Source organism: Bactrocera oleae, chromosome 2, assembly GCF_042242935.1.
Source record: "Bactrocera oleae isolate idBacOlea1 chromosome 2, idBacOlea1, whole genome shotgun sequence".
Lineage (NCBI taxonomy): Eukaryota > Metazoa > Arthropoda > Insecta > Diptera > Tephritidae > Bactrocera > Bactrocera oleae.
In genome coordinates, this window is record NC_091536.1 from 99393208 (window position 1) to 99416601 (window position 23394).

Consider the following 23394-nt stretch of genomic DNA (forward strand, 5'->3'; position numbering starts at 1 on the left):
TCTTGCGCTTATTAACCAAACGCTTCATTGCAAAGAATCAATCCAAGTGCAACCCATGCAGCAAAATACATAACTTTATCAAAACAAAATTCAGAGCATTTAGCCATATTGTGCACCCGCCTTTTTATTTAAATCCCTCACTCTTTATGATTAATAATCTCAATGAAATATTAAGTTTTTTTGATAAAATGAGATAAGATTATACTAACTACGGATCATGTTAAACAAGTATTGGCAACGAACTAACTTACACACCCATGCTCCCGTGCATGTTTAGACCATATGTCTGTGAATGTGTGTATATGTGAATGCATACATGCGCATTTACCGGCGAATTCATTGATAATAAAACAGTTATCTGCGAATTCGTGTATTTTATTACATGCCGTCATATCCTACCTAACGTGAATATGTGTAGGTATTTGTACATCCCAATGTACATATGTAAGTAGTAAGTTCTGTTCAAAATCCATTCAAAGCAAATTTACACTTGCGCTTTCAAATCTTTACCATTTGCAGCACTCGCTGAAAAACTACGAAACTCCACATCAGCTGGGCCTGACCGATTGTCTCACTGCTCCCTTCACATTGGGCCACCAACGGTATTGTCAATAACCGTGATTCTTTTTCCTGAAATCAGGGGGCGCTTTATCCGTATCGCATCGCTGAGAAACAATATGCGTATTCGAACATCCATGGATACATATGTATACAAATGCGCCATCGTCGCAAATCGTCTGCCTCGTATGGCGAGTAGAAGTTAAATCGTCAAAACACAAAGACCGATGTCAACAACAAAAGCACCGACGAGGAGGAAAACGAACCTGTCAACGCTCGCTCGGATTTTGCAGCATCTTCTGAACAAATTTCAGTCGAGTTTAAGCAGCCGAGTGCGACGGATGGTAAAACGTAGAAACGGAAACGGAAAAAACAGGCCAATAATTGAATATAACTATGCTAATACCCATTTTGTGTGACAAAATTGTTCAAGTGAGGGTACATAAATATGTATTCAAATAGATATGTACTACGTGTGTTTGAGTGAAGTATTATTCATACCTAGGTGAGCATTCATGCGGATGCTTTCAAATTGTGAGTGTGTGCAAGCGTGTAACGGAAACGCTTACGGCGCCATTTTGATTTCTCCTGGTGCATCAGTTGAATTTGAAAAGTGAAAATCTAAAAGTGCCTGACATCGTGAATGAAATTGGAAACTTTACCAGCTTAATTATTTGATTTCTGTAAATAATCGACTACAGGTATATACATACTATGCGTATACTCTTCTATACAGCGTGCTGTTGCTATTTACTAAGCAAATATACATACATATGTACATATGCATATAATCGTATATAGGTATATACATGTGTGTTTACAATGTTTTTATTTGAAACATCCATATATATTGTACAATTATATGTACATATATGCAGTTATGTATTATATACTTATGTATGGATGTGCGTATATGTTTATAATTTAATATATTTTAAGTGATAATATTAATTGCGGCGGCATGGCATTTGCTGATACGCGAGCATGACAGCCGAGTGGCCACAGCGACAGTTAGAAATTGGACAGACGACAGTTCGAACGGCAGAATGTTTATGCGTATATTGTGGAAGTTACGTTGTTTGGTTTTTATGTTAACTCATAGTCAGCTTGGGTGAATGTAGTGTCTGCTGTCAACAGCTTATCAGTAGCTCGCCGCCATTACCGTTTCTGCCTCTGATATGTTGGCTTTTCAACATCTCCCTGCTGTTGTTCTTCTTATTATTGTTTCGATTTGATTTACTGCAAATGCAGTCGAGAGGTGCGTCTAAAAATAGTTTGAAAAGTGACACGCGGCCATTTTATTTCCCCATTTTTTACATTTATTTTATAATGTGCGTACATATACATATGTACGTATGTATGTTGTTGGCGATTGTCTGTTTTGTTAAATTGCTCGGATTTTTTGTCTTTAAAGAGAATGCAATTGTAATGCATGATTATGCTCATATATACATACATACTGAGATAGATGTGGATTTATTTTCCTTTGTTTATATTGGATTTAAATTAAAAGGTGTGCGGCCAAGCACTCAGCAAAAAGGATTAATTGTAATACAAAAGAGGAACAACAAAAGCACAATAGAATCAAAAATTTACTGAAAACTGAATTTATGTCAAGAAGCAATCACAAAACAAAATATGCTCACCTTTTGCTCATTTGCGTAATTAATTCAAGCAAGAGACGAATACAAGTCGATAATGATGGTTCAATAAATCTTTGAAAACAACTCTTTGAAGATCTCTTCAAATATTCTAACTCTAAGTGCAATTGTCGCTGACAGTTTGTTCACATTCGGTGACCCATATGTTCCATTTTTATAACGATTATTTTATATTAAAAAAAAAACAATATCAAGGACACTAGCAACAACTTTTATACAATTTTTAAATGTCATCCACATTTTTGGCCGAGTCTAAGACACGAATTCGCCTTGTTCAATTTCTATGTTTAAAAGCTCAATTAAAATGCTCTAAATGGCATTAAGATGATGCTTCTAATGGATGCCATGGGCTTCAGCAAGCCTTCTCAAGGCTTCACTTTTGATAGAAAAATGGGTCCTTATCTGCAGATTTGTTCGTATATTCAGATTTGGTAAGCATTCAAGTGCTTGTATGTGTAAAGAGTTTGTATTTTTGTATCGTATATCCAGTATATCACCCCGTCCTCACAATTCCGTCACATTTCAGTAAATTGACTTAACGCGGCGTCTTTGGTGCACCATAAATGTATCGAGTATTACGAACTGAAGCAATGCATGACTTTGAGTTCTTTGAGTTTTGTTTCACTTTTTCCATTCTATTTGTTGTTTCCTTCCTCTTAGACTTCTTGTTATTGCACTTGGACTCCTGTAGCAGCGCGAACTCGTCATCATGATCATCATTATATTCATCGTTGTTGTCGTCGTTTTATTTGTTGTGCGCCGCGCTTGCCTTATGAGCCGTGACGGCAGTTCATCGACAAGTGTTTACCATATTGCAGAGGAGGCCACTTCAGAATAAACATGAGTGTAGAAAGAAGAAATTAAAAAAATAGGAAATTCACATTATGCAAGTCGTAGTTGCATAAAGTGTGTACTTGGATACAAAAATTTTAAAACCGCTGGAATCATCAAAATTATTTATAAAGCTTAACTGCTAAATTCAAAAATTCCAATGTGCAATAAGTTGAGTTTATAAAGTCAGAAAACTGAATAAGCTCACGTGAGTGCAAGAAGTTTTAAAATATTTATACACTAAAACTAAATCTGATTGAAATTCCTGTTTTCAATACGGATGCTCGTATAAAATTATATACATTATTATTTGTTATTGCATTAAAATATTTATTTGAAGATAATGATAACTTTAAGGCCTCTGCAATCGTTGGCATGGGTTCAGCTGAATCGCTTGCCCCGTTGTGTCAGTTCAACAAACGTGTCTTTAACACGGTATATACTTTGCAATTCATTTCGTTTTACTTGTTTCTCTCTGCTTCTGAATGCATAAATTTTACGTCAAGTACCGATTATATACAATACTCGACTTTAATCCTTAAGCTTGTACATAATGTTGTACATATTTACTTATGGTATGTATGTATGTATATATTCGGGTAGCCATCATAACTAATGGCCTTCAGCATTTTTCGGATATTATTTTTTGTATACTTGGTTTTGCCTTTGCTTCCCATTCATTCCCCATTTAATAATCAAAATTTTGCTGAGTATGCAATTCTAATGACAATTCGGCTTGAATGGTTTGGCTGTTTGTTTTGCTCTTCACCGTTTATCCCATCGTTGACAGTAAATGATGCCAAGATGAAAATGTTAATGTGGCAGGAGTAAAGTAATTGATTGATATACTCACTTAAAACTTGGTTAGAATTCTATTTGCCTAAAGTTGTTGTGAAATATTTTCGCTGTCACTTTCCGTTTAAACCATTTTTAACTTCCTTGTTGAGTAAGAGCTTTAGCTCTGCTTTATCCAAGCGAAGTCGAAAGCATTATCTAACTTGGCCAAGGAAAGGATAAATATAAGAATACTTAAGTATGTGTACATTGATTGAGGACAGGCCACAGATTTATAACTTTTTGTCAACAATGATTAAAAAGTCGATAACGTTCAGACTTGACAAAAAAAATTTGTTATGGAGTAATAGGTTCCACGGTCATAATGAATAGATTCAGTTTATATATACATACATACCTATGTATGTACTTATAATTACAACATTGACCGAACATTCGGCCGTGAAATGAACAAGTTATATGTTAAGTGCTTTACAACTATGGCAATATCAACCGCAAGCCCAACTAGTCACCGACAGAAGTGTATCAGTTTCATACTAGCTCAAAACAGATACACAAAAGATTATAAATGAAATATAATCTTAAGAAAAAATTTTATTTGGGTTTTGCACCTGAACACCTCTATGTTAGTGGAGATATCGTGATAAACTTGGTTAAAGATAAAATATAAATAAATACATACGTTTAATTTTATATAAAGGATCACAGCAGAGAAAGGCATCTGTAGATTAATTTTGTTTACGCCTCGCCCTGGCATTAGCGTATTTGCTTTGGCAATAGTCAACTCAAGAATCAATAAGAATATCAAAACAAGATTAGACATGAACTATATGAGCTATATGAGAACTCTGATTCAATAATGGTCCAAATCTTTCTTCTGCCGCTTAAACAAAATAAAACGATTTTCGTTCTTCATGTTGTTTTTTTCTCGTATATATTGGACAATATTTTAAAGTGTTAAAATGAAATAATTTTTTCTGGATCACGTAGCAATTTGGCGAAAAAAGAGATTTCAGAAAAAGAGAGATACTTCAAAATCAAACGACAATTGGCAATATAATCCTTTCCGCAACACTAAGATACCTAATGTATGAAAACCGAATTAATAAGTTAAACGTGACTTTGAACATATTAAAATCGAAATAGATTTGTTGGGGATAATTTTTTCTAGAAATCTTGCCAAGAAGAGACATAAACACTGTGCGTTTTATTGGAGTTTTTCACCGGAATAACCGATGCCATTTTAAAAGAATGTGGGATTCAATTCTATTGAAATGTAAATTCCAAAGTTATATAAAAATATGTATTCCCTGAAAAAGGTATGTCTTTTTGTCTTTCTATCTGTATATATGCGAACTAGTCCCTCAGTTTTTGAGATATCGATCTGAACACATCTTCTTCTCCTGAGAAGCTGTTTATTTATTAAAACTGCCGACCTTGGACAACATAGCATATATCTGACTTAAAAACGGAACAAATTGTTCAGAACGGACCAGTATAGCATATAGCTGCCATTCAAACTGATGGATCAAAATCAAGATGGAGATCTTTTTATACCTTTTTATGGTATAAAAATTAACTTGTGAAGGGTATTATAGCTTCGGTGCAGCCGAAGATTTTGTCATAGCCTAGAGCCGTGCCAGTAAATCTTCTTATACAGCTCTCTGCTTTAAATACAAGGTAATCATTGGGGCCAAAATAATATTATTAAGAACTGTACTGATTGAATTTGATGACAATAACGTTTGCCGAGAGTTTCTTGGTGATAAATTATGATTAGTTATCCAAGAGATGTTATTATACCATGAATATTCCAATGTCTGATTCAACTGCAAAGTTATCACGGGATTTGTGATATTATGGGTTGTTGTTTCCGTTAGCTGGCCTTATAACATGCTAAACTCATTCCTTACAATCAGGGGTGGTGAACTTATGTATAAAGCGCACCGTATTCCTTGAGCAATCAAAACTAAATATTTGGAAAACTATTGTGCTCACATTATCAATTTTAAATATTTATCCTAGTTACATACATATATATCCAAAATCAGCGTGTAGTTTTCAAAAATAGTGTGTTTAACAAATACCTACTATGCTTAATATTTTATGCATGTGCTTTTACCAAGTTTAATTAAATTCACATTACAGCTTTGTATGGTCGGTAGAAATTGGCCAAACCCAGACAAAAGTGGCTACAAATCCGCACTCATATCTACATATAAATGTTGCGCAAAATAGTTTAAAGCAGGTGGATTTTGTAATTACGAGCAATGACTGTCTGGAGTATAGTTACACATGTTGAGCATTGCGTCCGCGATGTGTTACAAAGTAAAATTGTTGTTTTACCAAAATACTGACACAGACCAGGTTGCGAATCTACCTTATTCTATTATATCGACACAAATGTAGGAAGATACAGAAATGTAACCTAATGCGTTTTGAAGCGATCACAAATAATTTTTATTATAATAAACGTTCCGGAAAATAATGAGAAATATTTGTTGGTATAAATTTTGGCAATATTTTACGGATAGGCAAGGAAAATTTACTTAATTTATCACACTTTCCTTTATAACTGAATGAATTGAGGCAAGATCACTCGTTTTAGGGCGCCTAGGAAATGTTACTTTGGTACCACACGACATTATATAATATTATATTAAGTGTAACAAACCTAGAAAATTTGGATTTCTGAAAGTTGTCTCATATACTCAACTCATAGTCCATATGAGAGGTGGGCGTGGTTATAAACGGACTTTGAATATTTTATAACATCGTGAATTCTCAATGACTTTGATTTGGTTTCAGTTGAATAGGAAAATTGTACATTCCATATCACTTTCAAATAGTTTTAAACCACACATAACTCTTAACATATCTCAATTTTGAATCAAATTATCGATGACATTGACGAACGGAAAGAAGGATCTTAAAAAAATATTGGCTTAGAGATTCTGATCAAGTTAATAAAAAACCTTTAAACAAAATTATTATATCCTGTATGTGCTGTTCAAAATTTTGGATAAATATAATGGTATTAATTTACACATTTGAAGGAAAAGGTTTCACATTCCTCCCAGGAGCTATTAAAATTTAAGAATTGGTAATATATAGATATATAATATTAAAGGGAAAGCGAGATTTTCGACGAAACTATTAACGGATTCGGATATTGCGTTCGTATTTTGTGAATATAGAAAAATATCTGTACGTAGACATTTTTGAGACCCACATTTGAAACCCTTTCAGTAAGAGCACTTTACTTTGTATGTAGATATGTATGTGGTAACGCATACTTACAATATGCTTTAATATTTTTTTATTTTCTTCTATTCAATTACAGCAATACATTTCTATGAGAGTCAACTATCAATAAATATCGGCAATTAAGCGAATAGTGACGCAACATATTTTAAATTGCTGCAATGAAAGATTGAATAGCTTGTATCGATACGCGACCAAGATGGCTGATTATGTAAAATAATACACACATTTTCATTCATAGTAAAAAATATATTGTAAAAGATAAGTGGGTTAACTTTAAGTGAATTTACTTCAACGAGTATAAGCGACAAGAGAAAAGTACAAAATTTGTAAATTCGGTTTCGGAAAAGAAGACATTAATTTTCGTACATTCGGAAAGGTGTGTAAGATGCTAAACATGCCGCGAAAACCGGTACACACAAATGAAGCCAAAAGTAGATTACCATTGCGAATAAGTGCATTTCGTGGCGGAGGCGGATATGGGCGTGGGAGCCTGTTGAGCTGTTCCCACTACACCCTGCTGCTGGCGACCGCAATTTTAGTCTTAATCAGCGCCCATGCCAAGAGCGCTCTACTCTATGACAATAATGATAACAATAGCAACGATAATAACAACAACAATACTAACAACAATTTCAACAATACTTTTTCAACAAAGCATGCCACAGAGCTGCCACCACAGAAGACTGCCCAAACAGTGTCGCCGCCTTCAGCATTTTCCCCATTGTCTAGCAATGTGGATGGGAGAGACAGACCGTTTCAGTTGCGGGAAAATGTTTTAATTCCTGCCGACACCGTGGTCGGAGTACAATTTATGGAGGAACATCCGCACAATAAAAATACACAGGATCATAAACAACGAGAGGAGCAGCACAAGTATTCAAAACAAGAGGAGCGAATTGGGGCAGAGCAACTGTCGCAGATAGAATCACAATCATCTCGCCATCAACACCGCAACCGTAGTCATCGCCAACATTATCATGAGCACCACCACCACTCCATTCCGCAAAAACGTAGAATGTTCGAGTCACAACCGCCGTCACATATACCCGAGAATATTCATCACGAACCGGAAGTAGCCCACATACATCATTATGCTCACAACATGCTGACCAATCATCATTACCAAAGCAAATACACTATTGAGGAATTGATGAACATGAAAATACAAAATCGACTCTCTGATGATATTGACATGGATCCGTGCAAAGCCGGTGAGTTCCACATCACTATTAAAAAAAATTACAGACGCGTTCATTGGAATCAAAGCGGTTGACATTTATCATTTAAATGCTGAGTAATGAATAACTGGCTCGCATTGAATTTATTATAATCGGATACAACAGGCCTATTGAATTTTATATATAACGATCTATAATTACTAACGAATGCATACGCGGGTTTATGTGAATGAATGAATGAATTCTTTATATATTCTTGCAACACGTTGCTACAGAATATAACAGCCCCCTCCCCATGTAACGGTTTTGTTAAAAAGTACTAAAAATGCCATAAATCAATAACTAAATGCGCCAGAGATATTAAATTTTAGATCCGATGGTACAAGAGGGCTTTTGTGGAGCTGGTGTCAAAATTTTACGATGGGCGTGGAACCGTTCTCATTTAGGTGAAAACCCATAGCTCAAGACCTGCTCGACCGACTTCAACCTAATTCTGTAGGTAACATTATCCTGATATTTAATCTTACAGTGTGAAAATGGGCGAAATCGTATAACAACCATGCCTACTGTTGTTTGTATCACCTAAAGCTAATCAAGAAAAATATAAGGTTATATATATATATATATATATATATAAATGATCAGGTCGAAGAGACGAGTTGACCGTCTGTCCGTCCGTCCGTCTGTAACTTGAGCAAACATTGAGATATCTTGATGAAACTTGGTACGCACTGTAGAAGGTAGGTATTGTAGATGAGCGTAATCGGACCACTAATCGACTATAACTAAGCTCCACAATAAGACTGTTGTTTTGTATAACGAATCGCAGTTTAATGTGTACATCTCCTAAACCACTAAAGGTATAATAACCAAGTTTACTCAGAATGAATCTTTTTATCTCTACCAACAGTGTGAAAATGGGTAAAATCGGGTGATAACCCCGCCAACTCCCCACATAACGGTTTTGAATAAAACTACTAACAGTGTGATAAATCATTAAATAAAGAAGTCAGAGACTTTCAATTTTGCACATTGGATAGTACAATTAAGCTTAATCGAAACCAATACAAAAATTGGACAATGGGCGTGGCACCGCTCACCATTAGGCGAAAACCCATAATATCGGGATCTATTTAACCAATTTCAACTAAATTTGGCAAGTTACATTATCGGATTACAGCCACTTTTACTTCCCATATAACACAAATTTTATTTCCATCTGACTTTTTGACTTTCTAATACACAAATCAAGCACTCGAATGCCTGCAAGATATGCCATCTCATGTCTAAAAATTGTCAAATCGGGCCATAACTGTTCAACCCCGAATATATATCGAAGATGTTGACCCCAGCGTTGATGGTTGACTTTTTATCCAAATTATCGTTCAAAACTGAGATGGAATTCTGAGTGAATCCTTTCCTGATAATATTATGAATGTATGTCAAAACTAGGTTGAATCGGGTCAATACTTCTTTTTGCCCCCATATACCTAATTGAAAGATTTTCGAACTTCCGGCTGACTTTATACCGCTATATCGGCCAATATATGAATTATTTTAATAAGATTGAGTGAGCGTATTTTTCTGTCTAAAATTAATAAAATCGGATAAAAATTGCCCCAGCCCCCATATAACTAATATTAGGATTTTCAAGCATCCGGTTGACTTTACTGCTTATATATTGTTAATGAATGAAACTCAGAGAGAAAAATAGATAAAACCATATACATAATATAAATTTTTCAAACCAGCATATTTCGGTCAATATGTAAGATATCGTTAAAAACTTATTGGTTATACTATAGTCTAACGCCGAAAAAATGTGGATTTAGTATACCAACCTATTTTTACAAACCTTATGCCGAATATGTCTGTCAGTGTCTGAGTTATTTATTTATAAAATTGCTTGAAAATATGTTCTCGAGTATACGTTCCGATTCCAACTTTCCAGCTGTCTATAAACCGTTTAGGTTGATCAAAATGTGTGATACTTGAATGAAATTAAGTGGACAAGTTTTCTTTAAAATTATAGTGATATACTAATAGTTTTGCGCTTAACATGTAAAGATTTGGTGTAAACTTTGGTATAAACCTCATATGCCTAATATATTGATTCCCTTCCTCTGGATATTCCCTTCCTCTGGTTGACGTTTTCCTCTTCATCTCAATATATTAAATTTGGTCTCTTCGGTTGGGTTTATATAACATATAACTTATTTGAAAATGATTTTAATATAACTTTAGTTGATGTGAATAAAACTAAGTGAGTCTATGACCTATAACATAACTTAAAACAATACCAAATTTTATTGTAACCCATTCAAGATTTCATCGAATAATGAATGCTGAGTTCTTTCGTAACATTTTTTAATCTAAAGTTTTCCTAAAACCTGAAGGTATTTCCCCTGCTTTGATCCTTGCAAGTTGTGAGAGTTTAAAATGTTCGGTTACACCCGAACTTAGCCCCTCCATACTTGTTATTCTATACATTTATTTGGAAATGTGACACTGTTCCAACACTGTTCGCACTTCCGGTTCTCTTTAACACACAATTACTATGGTACTATGTTCTACTGGGTGCAAGCGGCTATGAGCTTATACGGCACACATGTTAGTGAATCACGATCTTGAAAGTGTGAGCGCCTGCAAATATGCATTCATCGCAATTGTCTTTGCTTTGAACATTGTATCCACTCCGCTGACTTCCGCTTCCAAATTGAATACCTTTTTGTCACTCATTTACACGAGCCGAATTGCTCTTTATATGCAAATGTATGTGCGATTGCTTGTCTTTAAGGCGGCAATTTACATTTCACTTTCACACATCACAATGAGTTGATGCTCGTTCGTGGGATATGCATGAGTGGTCTTGTGTTTGTATGAGCATAAGGGTGAATTCTTTGACACTTACAAATAAACACGATATGTTAAAGAATGCTACTGGAAAAATAAAATTGTGAAGCAAATAGCTTCTTCCATTGCTCAAAAGTTGATCAAATTAATAAATTCAACTAATTTCCAATACAGTTCTATATAATGGTATTAGTAGGTATCAAATGAATTATATTAAATGATGGGTGTATTACTTTGGATACAGATAAGTCCTTAAATATTGACACTAGGTGCTCCTTTTGTACATTTTATCCATGTTTGTTTAAATATCTTTAAAGGACTTTTGCATAAGCATATTTGCAGACAAGCGTTACTTTAGTATTCTGATAATTTATAAGTATGTATGTACGTGCACTCTAAATACTAACTGAATTATAATTTAATTCTAATTTTCGAATAATTTATTAAAGCATGTATTTATACATGAATTTAATACTAATATTGTAGTAATTTTGAGGGGTATGTTCTACGTTGCGGATGAGTGACGTTTGTTATTAAAATAGTTTTATAGATATATTAATATCTACATATATTACATTATATAGTCGATATAAGTCAATGGAGTCAAATAGAATTTTTTGCCTCAGAAACTTCGCTGGGTTTATTCTTCAAATGAATTCGAGCCTATTCGGAGGGAGTATACCTTATTACGGATATAAAACTCACAAAGTCACTCGTATATAACATGTTTCATTTTCAAGTTTCAAACGTTTCCATTAGATTACAATTTAAATTAGCAAATACCACAGAGTTGTATTTTAATTTGTATAACTGAATGATTACTAATTCCATTACTTGCTAGTGTAGGTACCAGAGCACACAAAATTGCATATTTAAGTATACCAAATTAGAAACAAATCATATATTCATGCAAACTCTTCAGTATTCATAATACAAATTTATATAATAAACTGATATACAGAAGTAATTTCTATGAGAAAGTGTCCAGAAATGGGTGAAAAAGTTCGCAGAGATGTACAGTCTATACGAATATATAGCATACTAGGTACACTTGCACATTCATATGAAGGCACCGAATGCCAATGGCCGATGACTGATGCCTGCAAGCAACACTCTCAGGCGCTAAAAGTGCGCATCAAGTGTACTCGTATGTATGTAAATGAACAGACGCTTATATATACTTATGTGGATAAGAATGCATATGCCTTGTCTTTTAGTGTGTGGTCCATTTATAAATAAACGCCACCGGAGGCACGATTTTATTCGCACTGGCGCGTGCCACGTGTCGCGTGCCGTATAATGTTTACTTTACGTTCCTTTTTTTGTAATTTTTGCTCTTAATTTCATTTAAATTTTTTGAAGCTTTCTTCCAACCCCTTAAAGACTTAACTACTGCTGGCTTCTGGCTTCTGGCTTTGGAGTTTCGTAAGTATATGTGTTTCTTCTCTGAGGTGTAGTTATGCACTGCCGTTGTTGTTAGCAGCGAAAATCTTGGCACTTATATACTATATATAGGGTATATCGGCGGTGTGCATTTACTCATGGCTCTTCAAAAATATATGCATATATGAATTGACAGCGCGAGAGCATTTCTCATCCCACAGTTGCCACATAAAGGACAATATTCGATGCAAGCGCACTCGAGTTCAATGAGTAAAAGTTTATTGAACTATACTCGACCACGCAAAAAACACAGGCCTATCCAGATGCGTAAAAAACGATGTACAGAGCATCTACATTTACATGCATATATGTATACATGGACAAAAAGCTATCGACCCATTAATACGACCATTCTGACACTATAAATCGGGTGGATAATTCACCATTTGTAAGTTGAATTTGCATGTTTTGCAAATACTATTCAACACATATCCAACTTAATATGTACTATTTTATGCCGAAATTTCTAAACATGGATCAGTAGGGTTGAAAAACGTTTCCACATCCGTTTTTTTTACAATATCGTAGTCCAAAATTTTTCGAGGTTCGGAAAAAATAATAATGACATAGCACTAAAAGAATTCTAGGACATACATAAATACTTCGGTGTACATACATATGTACATATTAACATAAGTAGGGATTAATACGTGTGGTAATCTATACCGTTGGAGTATTCACATGAAATAAACTTAGGTTTGGTTAATTCATCATTGAGCTCAAAACTTAACTTTGTTCACAAATAGTGATATACTGAATGAACTTGCCAGCACTTAGTTGCGGCCACTATATTAGCCACCAAGGAGGCTTTCTGTTCGCCATAAATTTATTTCACCGCAGCATAACATAATTTGTTGTCCAACCAGCCACGCACAGACCTCCTTGACTGAATCAGTTGATGGTTTTGATACAAGGTTAGGGCAATGGGCGGAAGTGTTGTGCTATGCTTCAAGCAGCAGATATTTTCTCTAACGGTGATCCATCTCCCGCCTCATCGCATATTTGCTGTAAGTGTTTCCTCAACAAACAGTACACAATAATAAATTAAGCATAAATTGGATAAAATCATAAGCCTTTTGTGGCCGTAGCTTACTACATCTGAAAGGTTTGTGGGTGGCTGTATTTCATGTTGTACTCGGTGCCATTATTATTTTGGCTGTCACTTTTTTCGTTGTCATGTAAATGCTAATTTATTTACTTGCCCCTGCAATGCATTATAAATAAATTGCATGTGTGAATAAAAAATATCTTTGGGAAAAATAAAGGCGATAACTCTAACTGTGTCTGTGTTTCCTTATCTAAGATATTCTCTATTCAAGAACTCTCACATAATTTTTGAGGCATTAATGATTCAAAACTTTTAGGGGCCTTTTCTCAATGTCTGGTTAATATTATCCTTAACCGCTAGTAGCTTAACTGGATACAGATAGTTCGATTATTATGAATGCGTGGAGAAGACTGTTCACAAAACTTACTGTGTAAACGTCATGAGCTATGTATGTGCATGTTTAGATAAGGACTCTTTTTACCGCCCAAACTGGGTTTCGTTGGTGACTTTGCACAGAAAGTGAAAGTTCCGAAAAAGAAAGCGTTTTTTTTTATAAAAAATCAGTCGCTTCAGAGTCCTGATAAAGTTTCACTTATCGGACAACGTCCATCCTAAAAGTACGAGGTGAAATTTCGGTTAACTTTTGGAAGAGGTGTAAATGAAATATTAGCACCAAACGGATGCGGCAGATGTACTTCGCCAATTATTTACTTAAGCAGAGCAAGAAAAATCTTTGCTTCTCTTTAAACGAACATTTGCATAATTAACTTCATTTAAACTTAGACAAAAATATTTAAATGTTATGCAAGTATCAAACCGCATATTGCTTAATTTTTCTCCTTCTATGTTCTTCTCACCATTTAAATTCTGTAAACCTGTAGAAAATATGATATTAACACGCCCCCCCTAAACCTTCTACTTTTTGAGATTCATATGTGGTATACCTATCTCTACGGGATTCGTCAAATTGACGGGTTAGCTGATTAAGTAAATAATCCTTATATAATATATATTTGCTTCGCTTGTAAAATTTTATCTCCAATAACAAATATAAAACTGAAAGAAAGCTCTAAGACCCCCAACTCATTATCTCAATAGCGTAATAGACGTTAGGCTGCGATAATCTCTGAAACTATCTCTAAGGAACGACCCGGTCTTCAGTATAGTTGCTGCGGTGACAACATTTTTCGGAGACAGTGTGCAAAAGTTTTGGTTATTGTAGTCAGCCGTTTATTGTAAGTATTTACAATAGGGTAATTGGATCTGAGCACGGTACTTTTTACTATCACTGATTACCCTTTTCTAGCAATCATGAGTAAAAACACGAGATATAATAAGAAATTGACCAAAATTACCAACATCAATGAGAATTGTTCTGAGGTGTCCTACTGGTTACGCAAAAAGAAATATTACGTCTGGTTGTGTAACTAGTGCTTTTGAACTGATAATTAACCCCCATATTAAGAAATATATGAAAGACTGCACCGAAACCGAGGCATGTCGAGTTTTGAAGAACGACTGGAAAATTACAGTTTCCGAATAACGTAGTTTTCTGGCAATACTATATGCCCGGGGCGCTTAGAAGTAAGATCATTGAAAGTATCTTATCTATGATCCAAAAAATGGGGTCCTTCTTTTTGATAAACGAATCGAAAGGTCTGAAAGGTTGCAACCGATAAATTTGCTCTCATTTCTGAATTATGGAATATACAGGCCAGGCTTGTTATAAACCACATCAAAATATCACATTGGATGAACAACTGTTTCCAACTAAAGCCCGTTGCAGATTTACATAATACATGCCAAATAAGCCGCATAAATTTGGCATTAAGTTTTGGTTTGCGGTTGACGTTAAATCAAAATATATTTTGAATGGTTTTCCTTACTTGGGAAAAGATGACACTCGATGCTCAAATTCGTTGGGCCAGTTTGTAACGTTGAAATTAGCCGAACCGTATTTACATCGAGGAAGAAACATCACGACCGATAATTTTTTACAAGCATTCCGCTGGCCAAAAAATTGCTTGCCTCGATTGGGACCATCCGCTCGAACAAGAGAGAACTACCAAAACCAGCGAAAGAAAGAAAGGACAAGATGCCGTTATTTTCATCCAATTTATATAAATCATAAGACTGCACACTTATAGGAAACAATAAAAAATGTGTTTCAGAAACTATTACATTTTATAATGAAACAAAGTTTGGTGTCGATGTCGTGGACCAGATGGCACGCAAATATAGTATGAAAGCAGGGTGTTTTCGATGACCTCTACAAGTTTATTATGGGCATTTGACAGCGATAAACATGTGGATATAACAAAAAGTGTACTGGATCAAAAATATCCAGAAAGGAATTTATATTTGCTTTAGCCGATGAATTGGAGAAAACAAGGAGAACATTCGTCGCAGTTCAGACGTTTCAGATCAGGCACATTCAACATCAGGAGTGCGAAAAATATTGGATATATGTATGTTATTATAAGTATTGGTCTTCATATTCCGTCGATTGTAATGAGTATTAATATTTCAGATCTTAAAAGCATTATTATTTGGGAATTATAAAACAAAACACAAATTGGGATAAAAGCACATAAATACATTAGTCTATAATTAATTCTTTAAGTTAGGAAAACGATCGTATTTTGATATATTAAAGTAAATCTAAGGGCTAGCTGCCGATAAGTTTTCCGCATATGAAAGTTTTCCGAAAATGGTTATTATCTACAATTGTATCAAAGTAGCGGAAATGCATTTTTAGGATGTTTACTTTTGCACTTTACTTTTTCATGTATGAAATGACGTCATGGGCACTCCTTCCTCTGCCTTCCTAAAAGTTTAGTGGAGTATTCGTACAACACTATTGTCTCCCATTGCCTGCATTTTCGTTCAAAACTTTGCAATCCATTGCTTCAGTGGTAGACTGAAAGAAGAGCATGCCAGCTGTTATGAATAGGTTCGAAATTTTATTTCATACTTATTCAAAGCACGATATTCAACAAATGCAGTGACTAGCATAACTTTTCGTGTATACTCTTATTACTCCAAAAAACAACAAAATGTATAATTATTGAAAATTATTCAGGTCAAAATACTCATATATTAAAGATTTAGCATAATTATCTAAAACGATTATAATGAATAGTACAGTAAAAAAGTTAATTATTTAAATGTTTTCGTGCCTTTAATTTGGAAAAATCCGACACAGCTGTTTTAAAATAAAAACTTTCTGATTAAATAAATACAATATGTAAAGAAAATGACATTGCTGTATGTATATTTTTATACTCTCGCAACCTGTTGCTACAGAGTATAATAGTTTTGTTCACCTAACGGTTGTTTTTATCACCTAAAATTAATCGAGTTAGATATAGGGTTATATATATATAAATGATCAGGATGAAGAGACGAGTTGAAATCCGGGTGACTGTCTGTCCGTCCGTCCGTCTGTCCGTCCGTCTGTCTGTCCGTCCGTCCGTCCGTGCAAGCTCTAACTTGAGTAAAAATTGAGATATCTTTATGAAACTTGGTAGACATGTTTCATGGTACCGTGAGACGGTTGGTATTGCAGATGGGCGTAATCGGACCACTGCCACGCCCACAAAACGCCATTAATCAAAAACAAATAACTTGCCATAACTAAGCTCCGCAATAAGATACAAGACTGTTATTTGGTACACAGGATCACATTAGGGAGGGGCATCTGCAGTTAAAATTTTGTGGGCGTGGTCCCGCCTCTAATAGGTTTAATGTGCATATCTCCTAAACCGCTAATGCTATAATAACAAAATTCACTGGAAGCAAATGCACTTCTATTGACGGTGTGAAAATAGTTGAAATCGGGTGGCAACTCCGCCCACTCCCCATATAACGGTACTGTTAAAAACTACTAAAAGCGCGATAAATCAAGCACTAAACACGCCAGAGACATTAAATTTTATCTCTGAGATGGTATAAGATGACTTTATAGGAACCGCGTTCAAAATTAGACAGTGGGCGTGGCACAGCCCACTTTTAGGTGAAAACCCATATCTTGAGGGTTTCAACCAAATTCGGTGCATAACGTTCTTTTCATGTTTCTATGTCATAGTGCGAAAATGGGCGAAATCGGACTACAACCACGCTTACTTCCCATGTAACACCATTTTCAATTCCATCTGATTCTTTCACATTCCACTATGCAAATCAGGTAAAAATGATTATATCGGGGTAAATCTTTGCGTGAATAATGCAATTAAAGTATGCCACCTTGCGGCCAAAAATTGTCTAAATCGAACCAAAACTGTTCAAACCCCTAAGTACTAAATATGTGGACCCCAGTGCCTATAGTTGACCTTCTACCGAAAATATCAGTCAATCCACAAAGAAATCTCAAACGAGTATACCATTTGACCTTGCGAGAGTATAAAATGTTCGGTTACATCCGAACTTAGCCCTTCCTTACTTGTTTTACATATTTTAATTGTCGACCTACAAATATATATATATATACACATATATTGTTTCCTACCATGAAAATATACATACAGCAAAGTCATTTTCTTTACATATTGTATTTATTATATTACAATTTACAATATATATATATAATATAGATAAGCGAAACTTTTCAATAACAGGGCCAAAGTCATCGAGTTAATACAAGAACTACGAACGTGGATGAAGTTCTGCAGGATTATCAATATGTATGATTATAAAAGTAGCCAACATCCTATATGTCTGAGATCTATTCTATTCGCGTGGAAAGCGCATTCCATGAGAAAAAATGGTTTTCATTTATATACTTAAATATATGTATGTATGACATATTTGTGTACATATTTTTAGATTGTGATAACCTTTACTGAACTGAACTTAACCATATTATGGTATATATAATAGTTTTAAAAAAATGTTTGAAGAATGTCAATATTATAGATTCCTCATTTACAATGACAATGCCACGATTTAAATTTTCTTAAAATTCTATGGATTGAGAAGCCGATTTTACATGACGGGATTAATTGGCGACGATGATTAATAATTGCTTTCGAAACATTTCCCATTTACAATAATGGTTGTTTCAAAAGATTGGTCGCGACGAGGATGTAATGCTCGGTTTCACTTGATCCAAACATTCTTTATTTGTTCTGGCATAAACTTTAATCAAAACTCGTCTGTTTTATTCCTGTTTTGTTCGTCTACAACTTCGTTTATTCGTAACAACGCCCAAGGGACCGCCAAACTTTATATTCCCTTTTGAATTGTATCATACTGTTTAACAAGCAGATGTTTGGTGAAATTCAACTCTGGGTAAATTCACTTTATGCATGTACTTGGTTTTGCGTTGTTAATGCAAATAAGCTGCAATCAATTGATTAATATGTGTTAGCGTCATAGTCACTGGCTGAGTATATGTCTGAATTAGGGTTGTAAGGTGGAACGAACGTCCGTGTTCAATATATTAATTAATTAGCAATATCCGCGTTAATGAAATGTCAGCACAAATGCATGTATGCACATACACATACATATCTATATGCATTTATAATACACATCACTTCACAGTCGGTAATAACTGAATATTGCGCTATGCGAAATGTACGTTCAAATCGATCAGTAAAATCAATTAGTTATAAACTACATTATGACTAGTATGAATCGGGCACATATCCTAAGAGAGGTCAGTTCAGTAAAGGTAAAAAAATTCTAATTGCAAGCAAATTGCAAGTATTTTCTTACTTTGCCACGCCCTACATAATAGTTTAAACTATTTCCCTTATTGCTACACTGTTTTTACTTACAACCAAACTACATATATACTTATGTGCATATATGTACATATGTATACTATGCAAGTAAAATGTAATCAAGTTCGAAGATTAACCTAACCTCAATTCAATGATTGATAGTGAACGTCAAGGAGCGGAGATAAGCACAAAATTGCACCAATGGACAATATCATCTACAAATCACGATTTTATGGCAAGAAAATTCTAGGATTTTTAAAAATAATAATCTCTTCAAAATTTAGTTGAGTCTTCAAGTTTAAGAATGAATTAAACAAAAATAAACTGAAATAAACCACAACTCAAATCTAGAGCGAATTTATTCAACTACATATCGCTAAGATATTTTCTTTACCGCCTATATCTTATACTTTAGTGTAATGGATAGGGAAATTTAATAAACTTAAGAAAAATATGAATACAATTGCTAAGGGTAGCAAAAGATATTATATAAATTGCAGTAAAAATATACAATTTCCTATAGATAAGTATTTATAAAATTGTTAATGGCTACATTGTCAGAGTGTTTGTCATGTTAAATTTATTATTGTTCCTAAGGCCGTTAAAACTTCAAGGTCGGTTTTTGGTTAGCTTTGAATTCGGTAGCCGATACTTTTTTTCATATTTACTTCATTATTTCGCCTACAGTTTACGATTAAAATTGAACTAAATGCGAATTGATTGTTATTCTTATCTTCAAGGTGGTTTCATGGGTGATATCGCCTTACCCGACATTAACTATGATGGTGACCCTATTGTTGCACATACTTTACTTATTCCATTGGAAGAGAGACATGATAATGGCGGCGGTAATAAAAGTTTATCCGATGGCGATGACGCCGGACAATGGCAATCAGATTCTGCAACAGACAAACCAGTCACCTCCATTAAATTCAACGCATCTTTTCAACAAGAATTGGAAATTCTCAAACAGGAGGTGTACCACGAAGGATTGCAAGTGGAAGAGGAGGGCCTTACTCATATAATCCGGAAGAAAACCAAACTGCCGAGCACTCGTATTGATTTTAAGGACAGTAAAACCGAGCGTAGTAGCAATGATCCGGCTTTGGTGAGTCTATATACTTCTATGTATATTCATAGTTTTTCACATGTGTATTTATATTCATATTACTTACTCTAATGTCCTAGAGGTGGACCATCTAATCCACTAATTATTGTAGGGTCCTACTATTTATACAAATATATACTTAGTTTTTTGAATTACTATTTCCTTAAATAATGCACCAAAATAATGACTATTTATCTATAGATAGTAGTTATACTCTCGCAAATTGTTGCTACAGAGTATAATAGTTTTGTTCACCTAACGGTTGTTTGTATCACCTAAAACTAATCGAGTTAGATATAGGGTTATATATAATATATATAAATGATCAGGATGAAGAGACGAGTTGAAATCCGTCTGTCCGTCCGTCCGTGCAAGCTGTAACTTGAGTAAAAATTGAGATATCTTCATGAAATTTGGTACACATGTTTCTTGGTACCGTAAGACGGTTGGTATTGCAGATGGGCGTAATCGGACCACTGCCAAGCCCACAAAACGCCATTAATCAAAAATAAATAAATGCCATAACTAAGCTCTGCAATAAGATACAAGACTGTTATTTGTTACACAGGATCACATTAGGGAGGGGCACCTGCAGTTAAAATTTTTTTTTAAAGTGGGCGTGGTCCCGCCCCTAATAAGTTTAATGTGCATATCTCCTAAACCGCTAAAGCTATAATAACCAAACTCACTGGGAGCAAATGTTTTTAGCACCTCTATTGACGGTGTGAAAATGGGTGAAATCGGGTTACAAGCCCGCCCACTCCCCATATAACGGTACTGTTAAAAAATACTAAAAGCGCGATAAACCAAGCACTAAACACGCCAGAGATATTAAATTTTATCTCTGGGATGGTATGAGATGACTTTATAGAAACCGCGTTCAAAATTAGTCAGTGGGCGTGGCACCGCTCACTTTTAGGTGAAAACCCATATCTTGGGATCTGCTTAACCGATTTCAACTAAATTCAGTACATAACATTCTTCTCATACAACTATGTTATAGTGCGAAAATGGGAAAAATCCCATTGTACCCATACCCATGTAACACCATTTCAAATTCCATCTGATTCTTTCACTTTCCACTATGCATATCAAGCAACAATGATTATATCGGGGTAAAACTTTGCGTGAATAATACGTTTAAAGTATGCCACCTTGTGACCAAAAATTGTCGAAATCGAACCAAAACTGTTCAAGCCCCTAAGTACTAAATATGTGGACCCCAGTGCCTATAGTTGACCTTCCACCGAGAATATATCAGTCAATCCAATAAGAAATCTCAAACGAGAATACCATTTGACTTTGCGAGAGTATAAAATGTTCGGTTACATCCGAGCTTAGCCCTTCCTTACTTGTTTTTAATTATGCATTGACAAACGAATAAGTGAGTTAGAATTTACTTTTGTACATTGAGAGAGGTCTTTACTTTTCAGATGCTTACTTTGTGTAAACTCTTCAATCACATAAATATTATAACATTTAAAAACTCATTGTAAGAGTTTTATTTATTCTTCCATTTTATTGTATCCAATTATATTGATCTACGCAAGTCGGCCAATGAACCGGTAAAACCCAGAAGCTTTTTTGCGAATACAAATTATTTGATGAAGAACTTGAAAAATGAAGTTATCACCAACAGTAAGGATAATAATAATGGTAACGACAACCATTATAGACCTAATATCGCATATCAACCGGTGGATGGATCCTTCTTTGGTGAAAAGTCAGAAAGTAATGAGAAATCAACAGATACCGACACAAACAAAACTCATCTATTAGGTGTAAGCCAGCAGCAAAAGCTGCGTCAACGGGTTCTTAGCAGCGGGAATGGAGGAACTGGTGGATTATATACGCGACCTGGAAAGGCAACAACTTTCGACGCAAATGGTAAAGTAGAATCGATTGCGCTTCATCGAAGTGGCGAGTATTTTGGGCCATCAGTAAGTAATGAGAGATCAATCGATGGAGAAAAACTGCGCAAAAGTTTATTTGGCATTAGCAATCGTAATGTCGATCAACGCAAAATACAGTCGAATACAAAAGATATTGAAGTGGATGCGGGTAATAATTTTGTTGCTGAACGCCGTATGGTTATATTGCCAACGTCGTTGCCTACGCAGCGTTCGACATTGCCAAATGTTTATAGTAATGCTGGAGGTAATGGCATGAAACTGGATGATGTAGATTTTTTGCATTCAGAAGGCGCCGTGCGACGACGACATAGACGTGGACGCAAGCATCGGTGAGTTGCCTTAAACTAGGCAATGGCCTTGTAAACGTGCCAGAAAGCAATTACTAACCAATAACTTTTATTTCAGACGAAGTTCAGACTTTCGTCACACTGACTTCAATATAAAGCTACAACGCCTAAAGGAGGAACTCAATCGTCCAGTTCATATTGCTCACGAATATCGAACACAAATGCATCGTGCGACGCACTCAATTACCAAACACCACACACAAAATAAGAAAAAAGTTGGTAAAATTGAAGCTGAAAACACAGATGCTGGTAATGCTCGGCTATTAGAACTGGAGTACGAACATCAGAAACAACAGCTGATGTTAGAATCGCAACAACAAAATAACCTAGGCAAAAATTTCAATTATTCTTCACATCAAAGCGATGAGATGGGAGAGATGGCTGGAAGCGTTGTCGAAATAAGTGCAAATACGGCTGGGAAGAGTGGCAACAAAGTGGAAGAATCATTAGAAATGGAATTGCAAAATGCTGAGTGAGTTTGCTTGAATAATTATTTTTGTGGGGTTTATTATAGTTTGAAAGCGTTTTTAGGTAGTAATGGAGAATGCCCCTTTAATGTCAATACGAAATTATTTTTAAAGAATTACATGTTTTTCACTCTTTTATTCGGTTATTCAGTCTTTTTTGAAGCAAATTAAGACTTCTTGGTAAGATTCTTTAACCAAT

The 23394-nt window shown here is 34.9% G+C and overlaps 1 protein-coding gene across 1 annotated transcript in view; it reads left to right on the forward strand.

Annotated features, from left to right (window-relative positions):
* Positions 1–876: 876 nt before the first annotated feature.
* Positions 877–23394, forward strand: part of tok (tolkin) — a 29377-nt gene continuing 6859 nt past the window's right edge. Inside the window, exons 1-5 of the mRNA XM_014232644.3 lie at positions 877–1259; positions 7189–8323; positions 20101–20468; positions 22019–22710; positions 22787–23200. Coding sequence (XP_014088119.2) covers positions 7498–8323; positions 20101–20468; positions 22019–22710; positions 22787–23200 — 2300 coding nt within the window. The 5' untranslated portion in view covers positions 877–1259; positions 7189–7497. The remainder of the gene's footprint in view (positions 1260–7188; positions 8324–20100; positions 20469–22018; positions 22711–22786; positions 23201–23394) is intronic.